Raw genomic sequence first — 25,065 nt, 5'->3', positions numbered from 1 at the left:
CCCTCCTCTTTCCCTTCCTTTCCCCCCTCCCCTCCTCTTTCCCTTCCCTTCCCCCCTCCCCTCCTCTTTCCCTTCCCCCACTCCCCTCCCCTATCTCCCTCTCCTCTCTTTCCTTTCCCTCCCTTCCCTTCCCCTTCCCTTCATCTTTCCCTCCCTCCTTCCTTCTTTCTTTCTGGCTCCAAAGGGACTCTTTTCTTTCTCTCTCTCTTTCTGCCTCTCTCTTTCCTCCCTTCCTTTCCCTCCCTCCCTCCCTCCCTTCTCTCTTTCTTTCTTTTCCCTCCCTCCCTCTCACCCAAACAAGCAGTAGTGAACATTACTTTTTGAGGGTTCAATACAGTAGTTGGTTGGTCCTTGCATTACGTGGCTACGCTCTGAACCAAAGAGAGCTTAATTCTTGAGTTTTACATTTTGCGGAGATACCTGTGTTGGCTGTGGAGGCCCCAGAGAGAGCCAAGACTTGTGATATGGGGGACCAGGACCAGAGTGTGTTTCTTTGGGACACAGACCTCACCTGGAAATCCCAGCCGCTTGGGGATTTATACCCTACCCAAGGATCAACCCCGATCAACTCTGCTCATCCTGTGTTTTTGGCTTGTAGCCAAAGTCTGGAATAAATAGCCCCACACTTCAGAATCTTTGTGATTTGTCTGGGGTGGGCGACACCTCCCTTCAGTTGGGGTTTCGCCAGGCTGACCCTAGGGTAATGTTTGCTTGTGTCCTGACCGCTGAGTTCATACCTTCACAGACACCCCTTAGGCTCGCCTCTCATTGCTTTCCTTGCCATTGAAAGAAATTTTCAGGGTGCAATTAGAGGCACTTGGCTCTCCCCCTATTTCTGGTTTCTTCTGAGCCTCTCAAACTAATTCCTCAGTTCCCTAGCTTTGTTCTCTGGGAGAGCTGAGATTGGTGTCAGGTGGGGATCACAGAGGTTAGATAAGGCCTCCCTAAAACAAGGGGCCAGCAGCTAGACACAGCAGGAGAGACAGAGCCAACCTCTTTCTGCTTCTTGCAGCCCTGACTGTGAAGTTTCTGACCAAGAGGTTTATCAGCGAATACGACCCCAACTTGGGTAAGAAACTACTCCTCCCTACCTCCTTCTACCTGCACCCCACCTGGAGTGCCCCCTGGGACCTACCCCGTGGGTGGGTGCTGACCAGGACTGCATGTCTGGGGACAGAAGGAAGAAGCTGCCAGCGTGACTCAGCCCATGGGGGAAGATGTTTTAAGTGTCAGAAAGACCCCTTCCACAGCCCACCCCAGACGATCGGGGTGGGGGGGCGTTGGCCCAGTTCACATAACTAAGAGAGGCTGATTTACCCTAAAATATGAGGTGTGATGAAACTTAAGAAAATGAAAATAAACATACCAGGACATCCACATCCAAACAAGCACTATTCTTGGGCCGGATATGGTGGCTCAGCCTGTAACCTCCGGACTTTGGGAGGCTGAGGCAGGTGGATCACCTGATGTCAGGAGTTAATGACCAGCCTGGCCAACATGGAGACACCCCGTCTCTACTAAAAATACAAGTTAGCTGGGCATAGTGGCATGCGCCTGTAATCCCAGCTTCTACGGAGGCTAAGGCAGGAGAATCGCTTGAACCTGGGAGGCAAAGGGTTGCAGTGAGCCGAGATTGCACCACTGCACTCCAGCCTGGGCAACAGCGAGATTCCATCTCAAAAAAAAAAAAAAAAAGAGAAAAATCAAGAAACAAATAGGTGTTATTCTTCAAGACGGTCACTCAGTGTTCTCTTCCAGAAAATCCGGGCAAGACGTTTGAGAAATTCTGTAGTGCAGCTGGCTTCTGAACCAGTTTTTTAACCGTATGAGAAAACAACTCTCGTTTTTATTGCTGCGTCATGGTATATTGGAGAAAGGAGTGTTTCGGTGTCAGTCAGAGCTGGGTTTCAATCCTCCCTGGCTCGGCCCCTTATTGGCAACTTGAGCCAGTCAGCTAACCTCTCTGAGCTACTGTTTTCTGGTCTGTAAAAGGGGCGTTAAAAATACCTATCTCAGAGAATTGCCGTGAGGATTAAAGCAATAACACACATTATTGCTCCAGCCTAGCACTTGGCCCGCATCAGGCACTCAGTGCATTTTTGCTTTTCCTTCCTCCTCAAATGGCTTCCTGTACACAGTGGCTTAGATTCCCTTCTAGAACAAATCAAAGCAGGATTTTGTCAGTATAAATGTAGCTTAAAGCTCAATGTATAACATTTATCTGTTGTAAACTCTTCACTGAGAGCAATAAGGTGTCTGGGTGATCTTAGCCATGTGTTTTGTTCTTTGGGTTTGAGATGGCATCTCGCTTTGTTGCCAGGCTGGAGTGCAGTGGTGCGAACTCCGCTGGCTGCAACCTCCACCTCCCAGGTTCAAGCGATTTTTCTGCCTCAGCCTCCCAAGTAGCTGGGACTACAGGCGGGTGCCACCCGCCTGGCTAACTTTTGCGTTTTTAGTAGAGACGGGATTCACCATGTTGGCCAGGATGGTCTTGATCTCTTGACCTCGTGATCCGCCCACCTCAGCCTCCCAAACTGCTGGGATTACAGACGTGAGCCACCGCGCCTGGCCAGTCTTAGCCTTTTGAAAATGGGTGCAGCAGTCTTGGATTATTTTCCTCATTCATAAAAATCAAATAAAGCATTCATAGGATGGCTGAGAGCCCCCCAAAGAAGCCCAGGGCTCTGTGACACAAGTGGAAGCCCCTGCACTGCCTGCAGCAGGCCAGTGATGCAGTGCTGCTGCCACACCTGGAGGGGAGAGCTCCTTACCCCAGTGGTGCCCAGCCCCTTAGTTCAGGCTGGAGTCCAGCACCAAATCCCAGCGTTGGAGCAGGCAGAGACATCAGGGCTATTTAGTTTGAAAAAAGCTTTTCCGGGCCGGGCGCGGTGGCTCAAGCCTGTAATCCCAGCACTTTGGGAGGCCGAGGCGGGTGGATCACGAGGTCAAGAGATCGAGACCATCCTGGTCAACACGGTGAAACCCCGTCACTACTAAAAATACAAAACATTAGCTGGGCATGGTGGCGCGTGCCTGTAATCCCAGCTACTCAGGAGGCTGAGGCAGGAGAATTGCCTGAACCCCGGAGGCGGAGGTTGCGGTGAGCCGAGATCGCGCCATTGCACTCCAGCCTGGGTAACAAGAGAGAAACTCCGTCTCAAAAAAAAAAAAAAAAAAAAAAAGAAAGAGAAAAGCTTTTCCTTAGGTAGCAGAAGCTCTTCTTCCAAATTTTATTTTATTTTATTTTTCTTTAAGAGATGGGGTTTCACCACGTTGACCAGGCTGGTCTCAAACTCCTGGCATCAGGTGATCCACCCACCTCAGCCTCCCAAAGTGCTGGGATTATAGGCATAAGCCACCATGCCCTGCTGCTGCTTCCAGATTTTAAACAGAACCCCCCTCTGTGTCAGAGAGAGCAAAGGGATTCCCATGGGTAAGTCAGGGATGCAGGGCAGGTGACATGGTGACAGTCCCTAAGGGGTTTGTTTTTCAAAGCTCTGCTTGACCCTTGGTGCCTTGCCACAGCCCTTCAGTGCTACTGTGAAGGAAACAGGTCCAAGGAGCTGAGGACACTGGGCCAAGGTCACCCAGAGGAGCCCCTTTGATTAGCAGAGGTCAGCTCCGGAGAGAGGAGGACACACAGCACAGTGATGTGCTGGCCGGGGAGGTGTTGGGAGAGGCCAGGGCATGGAATAGAGATGGGGCGGAGAAACTGAGGGCAGAGGTGAGGTGGGAGGGCGGGAAGGAAAGGCACACAAACAGACACAGTGTCTGGGAAAGGACAAAGGGGATTCCCAAGGACGGGGCCTCAAAAGACATATTCGGCCTGATTCAAATATTGCATGGGTCATGTGTACACTAAAAATTATTCCTTTTTGTTTGACAGATTTAACTGGGCATCTCGTATTTTTCCTGGCAACTCACCTCTGGTCTCTCTTCCTCCCTGCCCTCCAATTCATACTGTCATGGGGTCCCACTGGATGAGCCTATTACAGTGGTGGTTTGAGCCTCCTGATTGAGTAATTTTGGAGTTCTCACTGGTAGTGGAATGCGTGGTCAGACTGTCTGGGAAGCAGGCAGCCCCACAGTGGTCAGTCCCTTCAGCCTGTGGCCTCTCCTGCTATACTGACAGCCGGCGAGTCAGAGAGCCAAGCAGACATTCCCCCCAGGCTCTCTGGGAGGCTGGGGCCACTCCTCAAAGGTTCTGCTGAGAAGAGTCTAAAGATTCCGGCCACTGTCCCATTGTTGGTTCCAGCAGCAGAGACTGGGACGAGAATGTTTCCTTCTGTGGATAAAGGTCCCAACACTCTGGGGGGGAGGGGGTGGGTAGCCATCAGCAGTCCTGGTAAAACAACTCTCTACGCTCTTCCTAGGTCTTCTGAGAGCCTGAGCTCATTTGGTGAGCCTTGAGGGTGGAGACTCATTCCCGTTTCCAGCAGGTAGCACGGTACTAGGCTCAGTGTAGACGAGGGTTAACTGTGGCGGTAAATTCTGGTTTTAGGATTACCCTTTAAAGAAGAGCTCCCATTATGATCCCCATTTTATAGGTGGAGAAATGGAGGAGGAGAGGGCCCAATGATTTGCCTAAGATTATGGAGGCACAAAGGAAGATGAGGTGTGGCTCTCCGCTAGGAGCAGCCTCATGTCAGAGAGAGCCTGGAGCCAGAGGTCTGTGTGGCACAGGGCCCTCTGAGCCTCGGTTTCCCTGTCTGGAAGATGGCACTAATGGCCTGCCTGCGCTCTGGCTGTGTAAGAGTTGTGCGGTGTTCTGGGGTGTGGCTGGTAGGAGCTGAGAGATTCCGTGTCTCTGGAAGGGCTCTGCCTGGGCTGAGCCCCGCAGGAATGGTCAGGGGTCTGCAGGAGAATATTCTCCTCTCCCATAAGGGCCAGGGGTGCCTCATCTGACTCAGCCCCGGGAGAACGTCAGCTTCTCGCTTCTCGTGCCCTCCTTCTGCTCCAGTGAGGGCATAGGCACCATTTCTGAGGCAGCTCCCTGCATACCCTCTGACGTGAGCTTTTGTGGTACCTTTAAAATTATTATCATTACTGGGCTGGGTGTGGAGGGTCCTGCCTGTAATCCCAGCAGTTTGGGAGGTTGAGGTGGGTGGATATTCTGAGGTCAGGAGTTCGAGACCAGACTGGCCAACCTGGTGAAACCCTGTCTGTACTAAAAATACAAAAAAAAAAAAAAAATTTAGCTGGGCATGGTGGTGCATGCCTGTAATCCCAGCAACTCAGGAGGTTGAAGCAGGAGAATCACTTGAACCCAGGAGGCAGAGGTTGTAGTGAGCCGAGATCGTGCCATTGCACTCCAGCCTGGGTGACAGAGCAAGACTCTGTCTCAAAAAAAAAAATTATTATTACTGTAAATGAGAGGAAAACAGCTTTGGGAAATGACTCTTTTCTCAGCACAAAAGTCCATGGAATAGTAATTAGAACCAGGTATTGGGAAGACCATATATTTAAGGACAGCAGAGTATCCTGAGGCAGGGACTTGGTGACTGGACTGGACATCACTGTGACTGAAAGGAGCCCTCACTCCTGCCCTAGCCCCTGAGGCTGGTCACCTCTTTTGTAAAGGGAGCTGGGCAGCATGAGCTCCGAGGCTTCTTCCAGCCCACGCAGCCATGTTCCACGTCCCTGCTGGACTGGGCAATTCTGGTCTTCCCTTGGGCCCTGCCCAGACAGAGCTGGAGGGTGGGCTGATTCACTGAGCAGTCAGGGGGTGAGGGGGTCCCAGCCTAGAAGCCCTGAGTTCAAGTTCCTTCTGCTGATTGGGCCTTAGGCAAGTTCAAGTTCCTTCTGCTGTGTGGCCTTGGGTGAGATCCCTTCTCTGGGCCTTCACCTCGTCATCTCTCTACAGTGGCGCTAACAGCAACCTTGAAAGGCTGTCATGTTGTCAGCAGGAGGCCAAGGTGCGGCTGGCGCCTTTCACTGGGGTGGGCAGGACACTGAGCCCATTGGGAGGAACCCTTAAAAGGGGTGCATCTGACATCTTTGACTGGAAAATAAAGACAGATCTGAAAGAGATGTCTAAGCCTCTAGGGGCAGCTCTTCGTGGACCAAATACAGTTAAACATTTGGGACATAGTTTCCATTACATTTTTTTTTTTTGTCTTTGCATAAGAGCAGCTATTTATCCAAGTCCCCAAAGCAGGCTGGGGACAAGAAGCTGTCTGTGATTCATGCTGGATGCTAGGGGACCTGGAGTGTGTCCAGGCCAGCTTGGCTGCCAGTGGCCCTCAGAGAGAAGTGTTTGACTGTAAATTCAGCCAGGGTTGGGGGCATGCCCTCTCACAGTGGATGCTGCCAGGAGGGTAGAGAGCATCCCAGCTCTCCTAAGGGGGTCTTCTTTAGGGTCACTAGGGCAGGGGACACCTAGGGAAAGGTGATAACCAAGTGAACTTACCCATGTGGGCCAATGACACAGGCAGGTTGGGGTGGGGAGAATGACTGCCAACATGGCCACGAGGTCCTCTGCATGCCTGGCCACTGCTGCTTTCTCAGATTTGAGATCATGAGAACGATATATATAAAAAGGTAACAGCTCAAGAAATTCAAATAAGGTCACTAGTTTGGTTCATAGAACTGTATCAATGTAAGTTTCTTTGTGGTCCTTGGGCTGTGGTTGTGTTAGGTGATGACATTGGGGTAAGCTGAGTGAAGAGTACACAGGAACTCTGTACTGTTTTACAACTTCTATGTCAGTCTGAAGTTGTTTGAAAATAAAAAGTAAAAAAAAAAAAAAAAAACCCTGGGAATGTGATTCTGCCCAATTAACTTTGGAACACCATGGTTCCCACTGCCCTCACCAGGCATGTACGGGGAGCCAGGCCCCAGGCCCAGGGGGGCCCATCCAGTCCTTACAGAGCCCTGGGAGATGGGACTTTTTTTTTTTATTGCATTTTAGGTTGGGGTACATGTGAAGAACATGCAAGATTGTTGCAGAGGTACACACATGGCAGTGTGATGTGCTGTCTTCCTCCCCATCACCTATATCTGGCATTTCTCCCCATGCTATCTCTCCCCAACTCCCCACCCCCTGCTGTCCCTCCCCTAGTTCCCCCCTAGACAGTGTGTGATGCTCCCCTCCCTGGGTCCATGTGTTCTCATTGTTCAACACCTACCTATGAGTGAGAACATGCGATGTTTGATTTTCTGTTCTTGTGTCAGTTTGCTGAGAATGATGGTTTCCACGTTCATCCATGTCCCTACAAAGGACACAAAGTCATCATTTTTGATGGCTGCATAGTATTCCATGGTGTATATGTGCCACATTTTCCCTGTCCAGTCTATCATCGATGGGCATTTGGGTTGGTTCCAAGTCTTTGCTATTGTAAACTGTGCTGCAATGACATTCATGTGCATGTGTCCTTATAGTAGAACGATTTGTAATCTTTTGGATACATACCCAGTCATGGGATTGCTGGGTCAAATGGAATTTCTATTTCTAGGTCCTTGAGGAATCGCCACACTGTCTTCCACAATGGTTGAACTAATTTACACTCCCACCAACAGTGTAAAAGTGTTCCTATTTCTCCACATCCTCTCCAGCATCTGTTGTCTCCAGATTTTTTAATGATCGCCATTCTAACTGGCGTGAGATGGTATCTCAGTGTTGTTTTGATTTGCATTTCTCTGATGACCAGTGATGATGAGCATTTTTTCATATGTTTGTTGGCCTCCTGTATGTCTTCTTTTGTAAAGTCTCTGTTCATATCCTTTGTCCACTTTTGAATGGGCTTGTTAGTTTTTTTCTTGTAAATCTGTTTTAGTTCTTTGTAAATTCTGGATATCAGCCCTTTGTCAGATGGGTAGATTGCAAAAATTTTTTCCCAATCTGTTGGTTGCCAATTCACTCCAATGACTGTTTCTTTTGCTGTGCAGAAGCTGTGGAGTTTGATTAGGTCCCATTTGTCTATTTTGGCTTTTGTTGCTGATGCTTTTGGTGTTTTGGTCATGAAGTCCTTGCCTAGGCCTATGTCCTGAATGGTTTTGCCTAGATTTTCTTCTAGGGTTTTTATGGTGTTAGGTCTTATGTTTGAGTCTTTAATTGAGATGGGACTGTTAAATGAGCTCACGTCAAGCACTTCACACAGCGCCAGAGACAGGAGGAAAGGCTTGGAAACTGTCAGCAATATTATCATAGTATTCTCATTTTAAAATGAGGAAACAGCCTCAGAGAGCTGAAGTTATTTGGCCAAGTCACACAGCTAAAAAGTAGCTGACATTGGGTTTAGTTCCACGTTCTCCAACTGAAAACTTTTGACTACACTAGACTCCCCTGCTGTCATGTTGACAAGTGACAAGGATCATTTGTAAAACCTTCTCCGAACTTTTTTTTTTTTTTTGAGACAGCGTCTCATTCTGTCGCCCAGGCTGGAGTGCAGCTCACTGCAGCCTTCGCCTCCTGGGCTCAAGCGATTCTCTTGCCTCAGTCTCCCAGGTAGCTGGGATTACAGGCGCCCACCATCATGCCCAGATGCATTTTTTATTGTTGTAGTCGGGGGGTTTCTCCATGTTGGCCAAGCTGGTCTTGAACTCCTGACCTCAGGTGATCTACCCACCTCAGCCTCCCAAAGTGCTGGGATTACAGGGGTCAGCCACTGCGCCCGGCCCTTCTCGAAGTTTCTAAGTGGGGTCTGACTGCCACACCCCATCGTATTGTGTACTTCTCTTTTTCCTTGTCTCTTCTCCCACTGGGGGCAGGAGGATGGTCGGAGGGGAAGAGGGTAGGAAAGCTTGGGGCTCTGGGATGGAGGGACTGGCAGTGCAGCTCCTGAGCCAGCCTGTGCTGCTAACAGGGTCCTGGGGCCACACACTTGACTCCATCCTGCTGGTTTTGTGTTTGGGCCCAGAACACAGTTCCGCCTCCGAGGCGTGGTCTGTGAGTGACCACTGATGCTGAGCACTGCAGGTGGAGCAGCAACTCCTTGATGGGAGGTTCTGCTTGTAGCTTCCATGTGGGTGAGAACCAAGGACTTTCCAGTGGTCCCAGCCCCAGAGCAGCTCCTAAGGTCCCCAAGGCCCCACAAGGGTCTAGCACAGAGGGAAGCTCAAACTTAGATCCAAAGCACCGTGTCTGACCCAGCTGACCGTCTGTGTTGTAGAGGACACCTACAGCTCCGAGGAGACTGTGGACCACCAGCCCGTCCACCTGAGGGTCATGGACACTGCAGACCTGGTAACATTACCCCCATCACCTAGGCACTGCTACAAATCAGTGTCGCCTCCTGAGAAGTCCTGGCCCAGAGTATGTGTCCTCAGATGGGCATTTAGATGCCTTTTTAGCTCAAGTTTGCTGTGTAACCCTGAATGAGGCACTTGACCTCTTTGGCCCTGAATCCTTCCTTTACCAAATGAGAAGGATGGGACAGGGCCTGGAGAGACCTGATGGTTGCTGGCATCTGCGCTGAGATCCTGTGCTATGGGGCACTGTGCTAGTGCACATGAGGAGGCAGGAGCAGACCTGGTTACACAGACGCTCCTGGTGAGAGCCCCTCAGCCCAGGTCCCTCCCACACGCAAATCTCCCCCCATGTCCTCGCTACGCCCTGCCAAGGCTGGATGCCAGTTACTCTCAGAACCCAAAGGGGCAGCATGAACTTGACCCAAAACCAGTGGTGCCCAGGGACAGCCAGGTCTCTGTAGGGTCCATGCCAGAGTCTTTGGCTCTGTGTCCAAGGGGGCAAGGTCTCCCAGTCTCTGGCTGGATGGTGGGAGGGAGGTTCATGAGACAATGTCTCCTTTCACACCAAGCCAAATCCACAGTCAAGTGCCCCTTTGAAAGGGCTGTGCTGAGGAACAATATACAGAGACGCGGGGAGTGGGGAGGTGGGATTGGGTGGCTCAGGTGAAGGCCTTTACCCTAACCTCCTCTGCCCCTGGCGGGGATTCTCTCCTTCACCCCAGGACACCCCCAGGAACTGTGAGCGCTACCTGAACTGGGCCCACGCCTTCCTGGTGGTGTACAGCGTCGACAGCCGTCAGAGCTTCGAGGGCAGCAGCAGCTACCTGGAGCTGCTTGCCTTGCACGCGAAGGAGACACAGCGCAGCTTCCCTGCCCTGCTGCTGGGCAACAAGCTGGACATGGCCCCGTACAGGTGAGCACGGGCTGCTTGGCCCTTGTCTCTGGAGCTAGCTTTCTTCGCTTGTAAGGGCAGGTGGCATCTTTAGGGATCGGTGGGCTGCTAAGAACAGTCATCCCTTTGAATTGAGATAGTAGGGATTATACGTTCGTTGGTTTGTTTTCTGAGACTGAGTCTCACTGTTGCTCAGGCTGGAGTGCAATGGCACCGTCTTAAGCTCACTATAACCTCTGCCTGCCGGGTTCAAGTGATTCCCCTGCCTCAGCCTCTCCAGTAGCTAGGATTACAGGCGCCTGCCACCACACCTGGATAATTTTTTTTATTTTTAGTAGAGACAGGGTTTCGCCATGTTGGCTAGGCTGGTTTTGAACTTCTGACCTCAGATGATCCGCCTGCTTCGGCCTTCCAAAGTGCTGGGATTACAGGCCTGAGCCACCGTGCCTGGCCGAAGGGATTATGTTGTAAGGATGTGGTAGATGTTGGTCTTCCAGGCAGCCAAGGACTTGAAAGGAAAGGTTTCTGGGTCACACAGGGGCTGTACCCTGAAAGTCAGAGTCCACTCCTTCCACCCTCTTGGGTCTCTGGGCTCTCTTGGACTCACCCTTCTTGCCTGAGTCTGTATGACCTTCTGGCCCCACTCCCAGCAGCTGACTGGTCTGGCGCCCAATTCCAATTTTAAGGAGAGAGGCTCTGGTTGGCTCCTTGGTCAGGTGTCTTGCTCTGGTCCAGCTGGCTCTCGCCTCACCCAGCCCCAGCCCCCCAGGCTCACTCCCACTGTTGGCTGGGCTGAGGGCAGGTTCTCTTAAAAAGGGTTGGACTCGAATCAGAGGTCATAGACTGGGCCAGAGGGCGCATGACTGAAGAACACTGCAGTGGTATTTTGCTTGGCTGGCACAGTGTTTTACAAGACCTAGAACTGGAATGCTTTGAGGTGGGACATACTTTCTCCAGCCTACCGGAGGCTGCGACACTCCCTGTGCTTTACCTCCACCCTCTCCACACGTTCAAGTTGCCTGCCTGGCCCTGAGGCGTTTGACTCTGCGATGCTTGTAATTGATGAGTAATGCCGCTGGATTTCTCCAACACTGACCTTGGTTCTATGTGGCCGGTCTACCTGCAAGAGGTAGCCCCTTCCATCAGCCACGCATCCCTCCCTGCTCTCGCTGGTCAGTCTTGCTTCCCGAGGCCCCAGGGGCACATTGACTGGTGTTAGCAAGTAGGGGACCCTTTGTTTCAAAGGGGTCAGATGGGCCATGGGAAAAAGAGAGGTGTGGGATCGTGAAGGGGGACTTTGGTAAGAGGCCTTCGAAGGTGGCCAAGCCCTCAGACCCAGGCAAATTGTGTCTCAGGGAATGAGAGAAGTCGTGTGACCTGAAAGCTGTTGAAGGTAGCCTTTGAGGAATCACAGGATTGTGACCAGTTTTTAGTACAGGGAAAAAAATTACGGATCACTTTTTTGACCCCAATCTTTGCCAAAGGGATTGTCTAAAATAGTTTGGGAGCAAATAACAAAGAATACATGCTCAAATGAAGCTGATCCCACCCGTTCCCTGAAAACAACTTAGGACGACCAGGCACGGCGGCTCATGTCTGTAATCCTAGCACTTTGGGAGGTCAAGGTGGGTGGATCACGAGGTCAGGAGTTCAAGACCAGCCTGGCCAAGATGGTGAAACCCCATCTCTACTAATATACAAAAATTAGCCGGGCGTAGTGGCGGGCACCTGTAATCCCAGCTACTTGGGAGGCTGAGGCAGAGAATTGCTTAAACCCAGCAGGCAGAGGTTGCAGTGAGCCGAGATCGTGCCACTGTACTCCAGCCTCGGTGACAGAACAAGACTCCGTCTCAAAAAACAACAAAAAAAACCCCAACTTATGACAACGTATCCCGATTTCATTCTTTGACCAAGTCCCGAGTTCAGTAGATTAGGATTCCGGGAAGCACAGGAAATCTAACTTTTTGCTGAGCATTGGTCCCTGTCTCCCATGACTGTCTCACAGCTAAAAGGGTAAAATGTGGGTTAGGGTGGTGCTTCCCAAGCCACTGATAAAATTTTCACTAGGATATAACAAAATAAGACAAAGGACAATGTCCTGCGCCTCCGTCACACACTCACACACGTGCATGCAAACACAGGGTTTGTGTTTGTGAGAATTCATTCTTCAAGCTGCAGATTCAAGCTCATCATAAAAGTAAACAATAGCAAGTATTCTTCCCAGAAGGGTTCCTTAGGAAGTGGTGAGCTTTCCGACAGAACACCAGTCCCGGGTGGAGCGTGGATTCGATGCCTCTGACTCTTAGTCCCAGTCATTCTCTCTCTCTGTCTCTGAGACTCCCCCCACCGATGGAGTGGCACCCTGGGCAGCTAGCCCATTCTCAGACCCTGCTCCTGCCAGGTCAGCCTTGGCTCAGAAACTTTCCCCACCATGGCCCACTCGAGTGCCTCCTCTCATCTGGCGGCTGTGCCATCATCCTTGGGAATGGGCAGTGTCTGCTCAGCCATAGGTCAGAAAGATCCCGTCAGTGGAATCTCAGCCCCAAGACCTCAGGGACCCCCGTCTCTTCCCTCTTCTAGACATCTGACCTACCTGAGGGCCAGCCTTCTTTTTCCTGCCACTTCAAGTCCCACGGCTTTCAGTCCAGAAGCCTCCAGGACCTTCCCGAGTTTCAGATACTCGATCCTCCCCTCACGGGAGGTGGTGTTGAACCAAATTGGAATAGGTGTTGCCCCCTCTCTCCTTTTGCCCTCCTCACCATGAAATGTTTTCACCCCTGCTCACTCCTGCCCTGAGAACACCCCAGGAGCCCTGAGAACTCTGCCAACCGCAGGCTTCTGGAATCACCTCTGTGGCCTAACCCTTCAGTGCAAATGACCGCCTCTCTCTAGAGCTGATCCCACAAGCCAGAGCTGTGGGTGGCCTGTTTCCTGCCCCAGGGACCCATGTTGGGGTAGAGAAGAGATGGAGCTGGGAATGGCCTGCTTCCTCCAGCCACAGGCAGGGTCTAGCACGGGCAATTTGGAACAGCTTCTTACCCTCATCCTCATCCTGAAATTCTGGCTTGGGCGACATCAGCCACCATTTATTGAGCACTGAATCTGTGCCAGGTACAAATTGTCTTTTGTAATCCTAACAACCCTGAGAGGCAGAGGTCAGTAACCCATTGTACTGATGAGAACACGGAGACTCAGAGAGATGAAGATGATCTCAGACCACCCAGCTAGTCCGTGGGGCACTGGGTATAGGAGCTGGTCTGCCCAACTTGGCACAGCCTGCTCCTAACTCCCTGCCTCACCCTGCTTCCTCACCAGGCAAGTCACCAAGGCAGAGGGTGTGGCCTTGGCAGGCAGGTTTGGGTGCCTGTTTTTCGAGGTCTCCGCCTGTCTGGACTTTGAGCACGTGCAGCACGTCTTCCACGAGGCAGTGCGAGAGGCACGGCGGGAGCTGGAGAAGAGCCCCCTGACCCGGCCCCTCTTCATCTCTGAGGATAGGGCCCTGCCCCACCAGGCCCCGCTCACCGCCCGCCATGGGCTGGCCAGCTGCACCTTCAACACGCTCTCCACTGTCAGCCTGAAGGAGATGCCCACCGTGGCCCAGGCCAAGCTGGTCACTGTGAAGTCATCCCGGGCCCAGAGCAAGCGCAAGGCACCTACCCTGACCCTCCTGAAGGGCTTCAAGATCTTCTGAGGGCCCCTCCGCAGGAACTCTGGGCTCGGTGGCTGGACAGGACTTCAGCAGGACAGGGGCTGGCTTCTTACCACCAGCCTTTCCCTCTGGTGGACACCAGACCCCGCCTCCAGCACCAAGCAGTGTCTACATTCAGTTCCCTGTGTGAGCTGGAGTGGCAGGCAGGGATGCTGCCTCTGTTCCCTCCAGGCCTTGCTCTTCATGGTAACCACCACATCTGTGGCCCTGGAGGGAAACGGCCACTGCGACAACCCAGAGACCTGGGGTCAGCCTTAAGTAGGAAGAAATTGCAGTGTCCATCCTGCTGCCATCAGCCTTTCCTGCTGCAGCTGCAGATGGGCCAGCTGTGGCCCTCCGTGGAAGGTCTGGGTGGACAGCTCTGTCAATGTCAGGCCTGAGAACGGCCTGCAGAATGACCGCTCTGGGGTCCCTGTGCCACCTGGTGGACGGGACAGGCAGGGCGGCTGCAGCGTCAGAGGCAGAGCCAGGCCCTGCTGTCGTCTGCTGACTTCACAGAAGGCCCAGGCTACAAATTCCACAGTTTATCCAAGGAAAGTCTAGTTAAAATAATCCAATGGGCCGCCTGGGCGGGGCAAAGAGGTCCCAGGAAGGGGTATTTCCAGCACTTGGCCTCTCAATGAGGGTAAAAGGGAGGGGGCTGTCCAATGTAAGGAACTCCAGAGTTCTTTCACCAGCAGAGGCCCCATGCTTTCCCACTGTTAAGGACTCTGTCCATAGAACCGCAGGGCCAGCTCCCTCAAGTTTAATGGTCAGGCTTCGGAAGAAAGTCGTCACTCCAGTGAGTTACCCAGGGCTCCAGGGAGCCCACAGCAGCATCAGACCCATCCAGGGCTACAGGGCATGCCTCCTTGCAGATGGAAAAACAGTAAAGCTGTTTGTCTTCTGGTTTGGCAGGACCCAGGACCCTCAGCAATGGGTCTGAGTGTTCAAAGCCCACTTTAGAACCTACATCATTTTGGGTTAATAAAGCAAATTTTTGCGTATGTTATTTGCTGGTGTCACCACAGCTTATATCCCAGAATACCGTGGGATCAGGACACTCCTCTGGGATCCCACCGTCGGCAAGAAAAGGCCCTCCGAGGCAGGCAGTGTGGTAGTTATCTGATTTTGTTTACCACACACCAAGTCCAAAGGAAGTGTTGCACAGATTCTTAGCAGATAAGCAGGGAAAGGAGAGGGCCCTGGTGGGTGGAAGGATTGGGAAGGGGATTCTGAGCCTGGAATCCTGCCCTTCCCCTCTTAGCAGTCTCAAGACTGCTGTTGGATTGCAAACAGCGTCTCTGACCCAGTCTTCAGCCTCGTTCTGTAAATGGAGGAGCTGAGGTCAGAGGGGGTTGTGAACTGTTCAAGACCACATGCTTAGAGTCCTAGCCAGGCTTCCTGACACGCAGGCCAGATACGGATTTTGCACTTTTGCTCCAAGCCACTTGTGTGTGTGTGTGTGTATCACCACCCTCTGAACAAACTGTAATACCACCCGCTCGCTTCCAGGAGCATTTTAATAAAAGATTTTTTTAATAACAGAATTTTACTTTGCTTGCAGTTCATTCATCGTATCTGCTTTAAAAAAAAAAAAAAAAAAAAAGCAGGCTGCTTGGGAGAGGCTGTAAAATCTGAGGTTTCAGGCCACTGAGCTGAGCCCAGATCCTGTGCCTGGCTTAGGGTGGGGCTTCTCTGACCCCTCACTAGCTCTCAGTTTCTGGTACATCTGGAAGGAAAACTGACAGCACATCTCTCTCTTTTAACTCAAGTTCCACCGGCTTTTCTGAGAGCAGAGTCTCTCTGAGGTTGTTTAGGCTGTTGTGATCCTTGGTTCTGGCCTCATCCAAATGGAGGACTTCTGGAGTTTCTTTTTCTGGTGACTGCATCTTTTGACTTCTAGGGGGACAGAGAACAGTATTAACCAGGGAGGCTGAGTGGTTGGGGCAGGACTGGGTCTCCCAAATGCCTTAAAGAGTCTCAGGGGAAAATCCTATATGCAGTTTGGGAGCTACGGTGTGGGGGCTGGGGGAAGAAGCAGCAATGTTGGATATTCCTTCAACAGAGAAATGGCTTATGCTTGTGTGTGTGTCATCTCAAGGAATCTTTACTGTCACCTGTGAGCTCAAATATCATTGCCACCCCACACCTTCCAAGTGAGGAAACGCTCAAGGAGGCTGGAGGCAGTGGCTCACGCCTGTAATCCCAGCACTTTGGGAGGCCGAGGCTGGTGGATCACTTGAGGCCAGGTATTTGAGACCAGTCTGGCCAACATGGCAAAATCCCATCTCTACTAAAAATACAAAAATTAGCTGGATGTGGTTGTGTCTGTAATTGCAGCTACTTGGGAGGCTGAAGCAGGAAAGTGGCTTGAACCTGGGAGGCAGAAGATGGTGCCCGTGAGCTGAGATTGCACCATTGCACTCCAGCCTGGGCGACACAGAGACTCTGTGTCAAAAATAAATAAATAAAAGAGCCGAATGGTGCACATAACTGGGGTGTGCACTTCAGCCTCCTGACTCTGGGTCCCGTGTTCTTTTCACCCAACCACACTGTACAGGTCCTTGTCACCACAGACCTCATCCCTCACACCACTGCAGGAAATTTCTAAGTAATCTCTGCCTCTGGGTGTTTCCTTCTCCAAACCAGCCTCTGCACAACACCAGCTATGTTTCTAAAACCCCATCGTGTACACATCACTCCCCTCCCGCAGCTACCTTCACTGGCTCCCACTGCCCGCTTCCTTAACCTTCTAATGACTCCCACGCGTCTGTCCTCTCTCCAGATTGGTTTTATTCAAGATACTCCTAGACTTCCAGGCCATAGTGGAGGGACCCAGCGGTGGTAAGCTGTCTGCCCAGAGATTCTGGCTGGGTCGGAGGGGAAACAGGTGTGCTGTGCCCGTGGACGGCCACTCATCCCTGAGTTGACCTTGCTGAGGTGCATGTGTCCTGACGGTGAGAGCGGCAAGCTCCCCTTCTGAATGGCTGCGCTCCTCCAAGTCTTGGCTGCCTACTGTCCAGGGCCAGGGGTGGTCATCAGGGACTGATGTTGTTTTGAGATGGAGTTTTGCTCTTGTTAACCAGGCTGGAGTGCAATGGTGAGATTCTGGCTCACCGCAACCGCGCCACCTCCCAGATTCAAGCGATTCTCCTGCCCCAGCCTCCCTAGTAGCTGGGATTACAGGCATGCGCCACCACGCCCTGCTAATTTAGTGTTTTTAGTAGAGATAGGGTTTCTCCATCTTGGTCAGGCCGTGCTCGGACTCCCGACCTCAGGTGATCCGTCCACCTTGGCCTCCCAAGTGCTGGAATTACAGGTGTGAGCCACCGTGTCCGGCCCTGTTGCTGTTTTTTTTTTTTTTTCCTTTTTTTTTTTTAGCAGCTTTGGGTTCTTGAAGGACCCCGAAGGCTGAATTTTGCTGTCCCAGAGGGTGGACAGCCATGATCCCTAAGTGACCCCTCTCTAGATTTCCCTCTGGGAGGGCAGGGCCTATTCCCCTCAGAGACCACCCTATGTCCCCAGGACCAGCTCCTCACCTGCTTGCCTGGATGCTCCTTCCCAGGAGGACCATGCTTATCATGACCACCACAGCCGCCAGGGCAAGGATGGAATGATTCCAGGGAGATGCTGTGGAGGGACACACAGGACAGAGCCCTGAGGAGCAGCCAGGCACCTCTCAAGCCCACTAACAGCTGGGGCCTGGGCTCAGACCCAGCTTACAGCATCAACTCTCCCTTGCTGCGGAGGCCCTAATCAAGACTAGCCGCTTGCCCTGGGGCACTCCCAGCCTAACAGGTAGGAGGGTGGAAGACACAGTCTACACTAGAGAAGCCCTAATCTAATGGAGGAGACAGTACTGCAGTTAAATAATAGTGGGGCAACAGGGGGGAAGGGCAGGGGAGAGGTGGGCCAAGATAAACTTTACAATCTTCAGTTTTGCCAGGGGCTGGCCCTCTGTGTAGCACAAGGAATAGAAAGAAGGCTGGGCACAGTGGCTCACACCTATAATCCCAGCACTTTGGAAAGCCAAGGCAGGTGGATCACCTGAGGTCAGGAGTTTGAGACCAGCCTGGCCAACATGGTGAAACCTCATCTCTACTAAAAATACAAAAATAGCTGGGCGCGGTGGCTCAAGCCTGTAATCCCAGCACTTTGGGAGGCCGAGGCGGGTGGATCACGAGGTCAAGAGATCGAGACCATCCTGGTCAACGTGGTGAAACCCCGTCTCTACTAAAAATACAAAAAATTAGCTGGGCATGGTGGCGCGTGCCTGTAATCCCAGCTACTCAGGAGGCTGAGGCAGGAGAATTGCCTGAACCCAGGAGGCGGAGGTTGCGGTGAGCCGAGATCGCGCCATTGCACTCCAGCCTGGGTAACATGAGTGAAACTCCGTCTCAAAAAAAAAAAAAAAAAAAAATACAAAAATAGAGGCTGGGTGTGATGGCTAACGCCTGTAATCCCAGCACTTTGGGAGCCTGAGGCGGACAGATCGCGAGGTCAGGAGATCGAGACCATCCTGGCTAAAACGGTAAAACCCCGTCTCTACTAAAAATACAAAAAGCTGGATGTGGTGGCGCACACGTGTAGTCCCAGCTACTTGTGAGGCTGAGGCAGGAGAATCGCTTGAACCCGGGAGGCGGAGGTTGCAGTGAGCTGAGATCGTGCCACCACACTCCAGCCTGAACGAGACTCTGTCTCAAAAAATAATAATAAAATAAAAATTAAAAAATAATAAAAATACAAAAATTAGCTGGATGTGGCAGTGTACCCCTGTCATCTCAGCTGCTTGGGAGGCTGAGGCATGAGAATCACTTGAATCCAGGAGGCAGAGCTTGCAGTGAGCCGAAATCACACCACTGCACTCCAGCCTGGGAGCAGAGTGACTCTGCCTCCAAAAAAAGACAAAAGAAAAAAAAAGGAAAGAAAGAAGGCAGGGAGAGGGGTAGAAGGAATGGCAGCTGCCCACAGCAAATACATAAAGTGGCTAAACTGAATGTGGATATTCAAGATTTCTTCATGCTGTGCCAAAATGAAGCAGGGTCCAGCCCCAGAGCATTTGCATTTGCTGTCCTCCCTCCAGGAATGCTCCTCCCCCAATTAATCTGCATAGCTAATTCCTCAGCTTCCTGACAGTCACCTTGCTGATGATAAAAATGTCACCTTTTTAGTGAGGCCTTCCTTGACCACATTACTACCCTTGCTGGGTGCTTCCTACTCTCTTTCTCTGTTTAATTTTTCTTTTTATTACTCATCACCAATGCACTATGCATTTTAGTGGTTTATTTTTCATTTTTTATTTTATTTATTTATTTTTAAACAGAGTCTCGCTCCGTCGCCAGGTGCCAGGCTGGAGTGCAGTGGCGCAATCTCAGCTCACTGCAACCTCCGCCTCCTGGGTTCAGGCAATTCTCCTGCCTCAGCCTCCCGAGTAGCTGGGATTACAGGCACGCGCCACCATGCCCAGCTGATTTTTGTATTTTTAGTAGAGACGGGGTTTCACCATGTTGACCAGGATGGTCTCGATCTCTTGACCTCGTGATCCACCCGCCTCGGCCTCCCAAAGTGCTGGGATTACAGGCTTGAGCCACCGCGCCCGGCCTTAGTTGTTTATTTTTAATCCCCACTAGAATGTACGTTCCATGAAGGCAGAGATTTTTGTGTTTTATTCACTATTGTCGCCCCAGTGCTGACAATAGTGTCTGGTACACAGTAGGAGCTTAATAAATGTTGTGATGGTTGGAGGGCTGCATAAATGAGTGACTACACCTGCAGAAAAGGAGAAGTGGGGGTCCAGCCAGACCCCTCTGGGTACTGAGACACCCCAGACTGAGTTCCTGTCCTGCTGCCTGACCTGGAGGGGACCGCAGTGTCAAGGGCTTCGACCAAACTCTGCTCTGTGTTGAGGGGCACACCCGACCCCTGCCATTAATCTTTCACCACTTACCATCTTCCACACGAAAAAACCAAAGCATCTCTTCCAGCAGCTCCTGGGGCACCACAGTACCGGCTGGGGCTCCAGGAGCCCCCTGACTGTGCTCCATGCCCCTGCCCCTGGTGGTCTGAGCCGCTGGCAAAGAGGTCCTTAGGCCCCTTAGCCCCAGCAGCTCTCCTGGCCTTCTGGTTCTGGCCCCTGGGCAGGGAAGCCTTGAAGACCCCTGGAAACAAAGCAGAGAGCATGACCGGATATCCCCCCTGAGTTTGGTCTCCCTCTGTGCCCAAACTCGGATCTCCTCTGGCCCAAAGTTATGGGACCCAAACGACCCGACCCAGGAGCACGTGGATCCTGGACGGGCAGAGACTATAGAAGTTTCAGTGACTCAAATTGTTTTTTCTGTTTGTTTGTTTTTTGAGAGTCTTGGTCTGTTGCCCAGGCTGGAGTGCAATGGTGCAAGTTTGTCTCACCACAACCTCCACCTCCTGAGTTCAAGAAATTCTTGTGCCTCAGCCTCCTGAGTAGCTGGGATTACAGGTGCGCGCCACCATGCCCAGCTAATTATTTATATTTTTAGTAGAGACAGGGTTTTGCCATGTTGACCAGGCTGGTCTTGAACTCCTGACCTCAGGTGATCCTCTCGCCTCAGCCTCCCAAAGAGCTGGGATTACAGGTGAGCCACCATGCCTGGCCCAATAATACATTTTTTTAAAGGACGCACATTAAACACATTAAGATGTCTCTTGGGGAGGAGGAGGAAGAGAGCAGGAATGGAGATAAACGTAACTAAAATAAGATGAGAAGGATTTTGAACAGATCAATTACAAAACATGCCACAGGACACCAAGAAAAAAAGTGTAAAGGAAGGATCGCAGCATTCTCAGGTCGCCTCACACTCTGACATTGCCTCAGGACTCATCAATCCAGGCACCCTTACGTCTGAGACTGGACGGAATGTCACAACCCTTCTTGGACAGTGCTCTGGACAGTCAGTTGTCTGTCCAACAATCACAGCCCCAGATAGCCTTTGGATGCTTAGCCAGGGGCATTCAAAAGCAACTGGATGGCAAACAGCCAGACAAAATTGGAGTGTCAACAAAAGACAGCTTGACATCAGAGTTTCCTCCAGCTAAATGATCTGAGAAAACTAAAAAGGCATATCAACAAATTGCAAAGGAAAATATTTTGACACAAATAGAATACTGACTTAACCTTTTCATATGTTAATGATCATTCATGTGTCAAGGTAGAGACAGAAGTCAGGGAGAAAAAAATACCTTCCTTAGACTTTTTTTTTTTTTTTTTTTTTTTTGAGACGGAGTCTTGCTGTCTCGCCCAGGCTGGAGTACAGTGGCATGATCTCTGCTCACTGCAACCTCCACCTCCCTGGTTCAAGCAAGTCTTCTGTCTCAGCCTCCTGAGTAGCTGGGACTACAGGCACATGCCACCATGCCCAGCTAATCTTTGTATGTTTAGTAGAGATGGGGTTTCACCATATTGGCCTGGCTGGTCTCGAACTCCTGACCTTGTGATCTGCCCGCCTCGGCCTCTCAAAGTGCTGGGATTACAGGCATGAGCCACTGCGCCCGGCCGACTTTTTTTTTTTTTTTTTGACACAGAGTCTTGCTCTGTCAGTCAGGCTGGAGTGCAGAGTGGTGTGATCTTGGTTCACTTCAATCTCCACCTCCTTGGTTCAAGGAGTAGCTGAGACTACAGGTTTGTGCCACCACACCTGGTTAATTTTTGTATTTTTAGTAGAGATGGAGTTTCACCATGTTTCCCAGGCTAGTCTTTTTTTTTTTTTTTGAGACGGAGTTTCTCTCTTGTTACCCAGGAGTGCAATGGCGCGGTCTCGGCTCACCGCAACCTCCGCCTCCTGGGTTCAGGCAATTCTCCTGCCTCAGCCTCCTGAGTAGCTGGGATTACAGGCATGTGCCACCATACCCAGCTGAATTTTTTGTATTTTTAGTAGAGACGGGGTTTCACCATGTTGACCAGGATGGTCTCGATCTCTTGACCTCGTGATCCACCCGCCTCGGCCTCCCAAAGTGCTGGGATTACAGGCATGAGCCACCACGCCCGGCCCCCCAGGCTAGTCTTAAACTGGTGACATCAGGTGATCCACTCACCTCAGCTTCCCAAAGTGCCAGGAATACAGGCGTGAGCCACCATGCTTTCTTAGACTTTCAAGGACTCACATGCACACTGCCTACTTCCTTGTGTGAGGGAGAGTCTGTCTATCTACCTACCTACCTACATACCTACCTATCTACATACCTACCTACCTACCTACCTACATACCTACCTACCTACCTACCTACCTACATACCTACCTACCTACCTACCTACCTACCTACATACCTACCTACCTACCTACCTACATACCTACCTACCTACCTACCTACCTACCTACCTACATACCTACCTACCTACATACCTACCTACATACCTACCTACCTACCTACCTACCTACCTACCTACCTACCTACCTACCTACCTACCTACCTACCTACATACCTACCTACCTACCTACATACCTACCTACCTACCTACCTACCTACATACCTACCTACCTACCTACCTACATACCTACCTGCCTACCTACATACCTACCTACCTACATACCTACCTACCTACCTACCTACCTATCTACCTATCTAAAATAGGGGAAAGACATAGTTGCAGGAATGGCTAGCGGATGTGATCTGTGTTCTAGCTCCAACTGACTGTCCAGAGCACCGTCCAAGAAGGACTGTGACATTCCATCCAGCCTCAGATGTAAGCGCGCCTGGATTGATTAGTAACATCAGCCACAGGCCCCCGTCTCATATGCAGACCGCTTGAACTCACAGAGAAAAGTGTAGAGGTTGAGAAACCAAACAGTCTTCCTCTAGGGTGTGGGAAGAGGCCTAGACACACAGGACATTCATGTTGACCCCGTATATGCTGTGTGGTTTCTTATGAGCACACACTGCCTTCATGAGAACAATACATGCAGTTACATTTTTCAATGTGTATGTATATTTATCTGTATATTTTTAATGTATATTTTGTCAATTTGTATGCTTTTTTTTTTTGAGATGAAGTTTCATTCTCGTTGCCCAGGCTGGAGTGCAATGCTGTGACCTTGGCTCACTACAACCTCCGCCTCCCAGGTTCAAAAGATTCTCCTGCCTTAGCCTCCCAAGTAAGTGGGACTACAGGCATGTGCCACCACACCTGGCTAGTTTTTGTATTTTTAGTAGAGTCAGCATTTTATCATGTTGGCCAGGTTGGTCTCAAACTCCTGACCTCAGGTGATCCACCCGCCTCGGCCTCCCAAAGTGCTGGGATTACAGGCGTGACCCACCGTGCCCAGCCTTTGAATGCATCTTTAAATGTATGTATATATTGTACTTATATCTTTTGAGACAATTCCAAGTTTGGATATTTAATTAATGGAACTAATCAGATCAGGGTACAAAGATGCAAGGAAGCTACTGTCCACAGTGGAGTGGTGTTTTGTGGGTTTTTTCTTTTTCTTTTTTTTTGAGACAGAGTCTGTCTCTGTCGCCCAAGCTGGAGTGCCATGGCAGCATCTCAGCTAACTGTAACCTCCACCTTCTGGACACAAGCAATCTTCCCACTTTGGCCTCCTGAGCAGCTGGGACTATAGGCATGTGCCATCACACCCAGCTAACTTTTGTATTTTTTGTAGAGACAGAGTTTCACCATGTTGCCCAGGCTGGCCTTGAACGTCTGAGTTCAAGCGATCTGCCCACCTTGGCCTCCCAGAATGCTGGGGTTACAGGCATGAGCCACTGACCTGGCCACAGTATGTCTAAAATGTGTTTGATATTGTTACAATAAACATATACCGACCAACAAAAAACCAAAATGACAAACTGGATACAAGTCCAGAACCGAGAGTCAGCCCTCCCCGACTATGTTAGATGCCACAGAAACAACACACTTTTTTTTTTTTTTTTTTTTTCTGGTGAGACAGAGTTTCACTCTTTTTGCCCAGGCTGGAGTGCAGTGGAGCAATTTCAGCTCACTGCAACCTCCGCCTCCCGGGCCCAAGTGATTCTCCTGTGTCAGTCTGCCAAGTAGCTAGGATTACAGGCACCATGCCCAGCTAATTTTTTAATTTTTATTATTTATTTATTTATTTATTTTTAGAGACAGAGTTTCACTCTTGTCGCCCAGGCTGGAATGTAATGTCATGATCTTGGCTCACTGCAACCTCCACCTCCCGAGTTCAAGTGATTCTCCTGCCTCAGCCTCCTGAGTAGCTGGGATTACAGGTGCCTGCCACCATGCCCCGCTAATTTTTGTATTTTTAGAAGAGACAGGGTTTTACCACATTGGCCAGGCTGGTCTCGAACTCCTGATCTGAGGTGATCCACCTGCCTCAACCTTCCAAAGTGCTGGGATTACAGGCATGAACCACTGCATTGGGCCAATTTTGTACTTTTCGTGGAGATGGGATTTCACCACGTTGGCCAGGCTGGTCTCAAACACCTGACCTCAAGTGATCCACCCACCTCAGCCTCGCAAAGTGCTGGGATTACAGCAGGCATGAGCCACCAGGCCTGGCCAAAGACATACTTCTATGAAAGCACATATCCAGTTTGCTTCTAGGGTGAGCATCATATTGTCACTTGCATGAGTAAATTAACTTTATGCCTTATTTGCATTTCATTAGTTCTGCCTTTAATGTTCTTTTCTTGTCCCAGGATCTCATTTAGGATGTCATACTGCATTTACTTGTCTTGACTCATTGGGCCCCTCTGGGAGACCCCTGCATTTTAAACAGGGTTTAACCATCTGCCACTGGACTGTGATTTCTGCCAAAGACCTGGGCCACCCATCCCCAAGGCAAGATGAGGACACTCACCCTGGATCCTGAGTTCCTGGGGACTGCCTTGATCTGCTGTTGGGAGCAGCAACAATTTCTGTACCTTCCTCTTCTTCCTCTTTATGGGAGAACAGGATGGTTTTTGTACTTGAGCTCTCTCAGGCAGTCACAGCTGGGAGAGCCTGCAGCAGCTGGGCTCATCTGGTAGCTCTGCCCGTAGCACACGCCCAGGCCTGGAGCCTTCTCTACCACTCCGGGGTGACTGACCTCTTGAGTGAGCGGCCTCAGAGTGCAAACAAGCGCCACCTGACTTTCACAATCTGAAAGTACCACGAGCCCTTTGCTTTCCTTTTTATGTGTTGGCTTCAAGCAAAGAGAAAAATCCAGATCCTCTGGACGGGCAGGAGAATGGGCTGCAGAGAACCTGTGGTCTGTGGGTTCTATCACTTCAGGGGGACATGTGGTGTGCCCACTCCAGGTCTCTATTTCCCAATATCATCAATATTTAACCATGGAGC

The 25,065-nt window shown here is 50.9% G+C and overlaps 2 protein-coding genes across 2 annotated transcripts in view; one reads left to right on the top strand and one right to left on the bottom strand.

The window, feature by feature from the left end:
* The window catches only part of RASL12 (RAS like family 12), a 22,220-nt gene extending 6,901 nt beyond the window's left edge, over positions 1–15,319 (top strand). Inside the window, exons 2-5 of the mRNA XM_032250972.1 lie at positions 1,013–1,069; positions 9,111–9,184; positions 9,912–10,102; positions 13,397–15,319. Coding sequence (XP_032106863.1) covers positions 1,013–1,069; positions 9,111–9,184; positions 9,912–10,102; positions 13,397–13,772 — 698 coding nt within the window. The 3' untranslated portion in view covers positions 13,773–15,319. The remainder of the gene's footprint in view (positions 1–1,012; positions 1,070–9,110; positions 9,185–9,911; positions 10,103–13,396) is intronic.
* Positions 15,278–25,065, bottom strand: SLC51B (solute carrier family 51 subunit beta). The gene is made up of 4 exons (XM_032250973.1): positions 24,587–25,065; positions 19,720–19,930; positions 17,312–17,402; positions 15,278–15,671 (listed from the first exon to the last, which is right to left on the bottom strand). The coding sequence occupies exons 2-4, from the start codon at positions 19,814–19,816 to the stop codon at positions 15,479–15,481; spliced, it is 381 nt and encodes a 126-aa protein (XP_032106864.1). The 5' UTR covers positions 19,817–19,930; positions 24,587–25,065; the 3' UTR covers positions 15,278–15,478.

Source organism: Sapajus apella, unplaced genomic scaffold (assembly GCF_009761245.1).
Source record: "Sapajus apella isolate SASKATOON/1434 unplaced genomic scaffold, GSC_monkey_1.0 scaffold74, whole genome shotgun sequence".
NCBI classification, from domain to species: domain Eukaryota; kingdom Metazoa; phylum Chordata; class Mammalia; order Primates; family Cebidae; genus Sapajus; species Sapajus apella.
The sequence above is the reverse complement of the archived record's forward strand: the minus strand, read 5'-3'. Positions and strand labels throughout refer to the sequence as shown.

What these genes read in the sequence shown, in the direction of transcription:
- SLC51B (XM_032250973.1), bottom strand. Translation starts at nt 19,816, where the DNA reads ATGGAGCACAGTCAGGGGGCTCCTGGAGCCCCAGCCGGTACTGTGGTG. An exon ending in GTTTTTTCGTGTGGAAGATG is followed by an intron (nt 17,403 to 19,719) that starts GTAAGTGGTGAA and finishes GTCCCTCCACAG; the next exon opens with CATCTCCCTGGAATCATTCC. An exon ending in AGGAGCATCCAGGCAAGCAG is followed by an intron (nt 15,672 to 17,311) that starts GTGAGGAGCTGG and finishes CTGTCCCCCTAG; the next exon opens with AAGTCAAAAGATGCAGTCAC.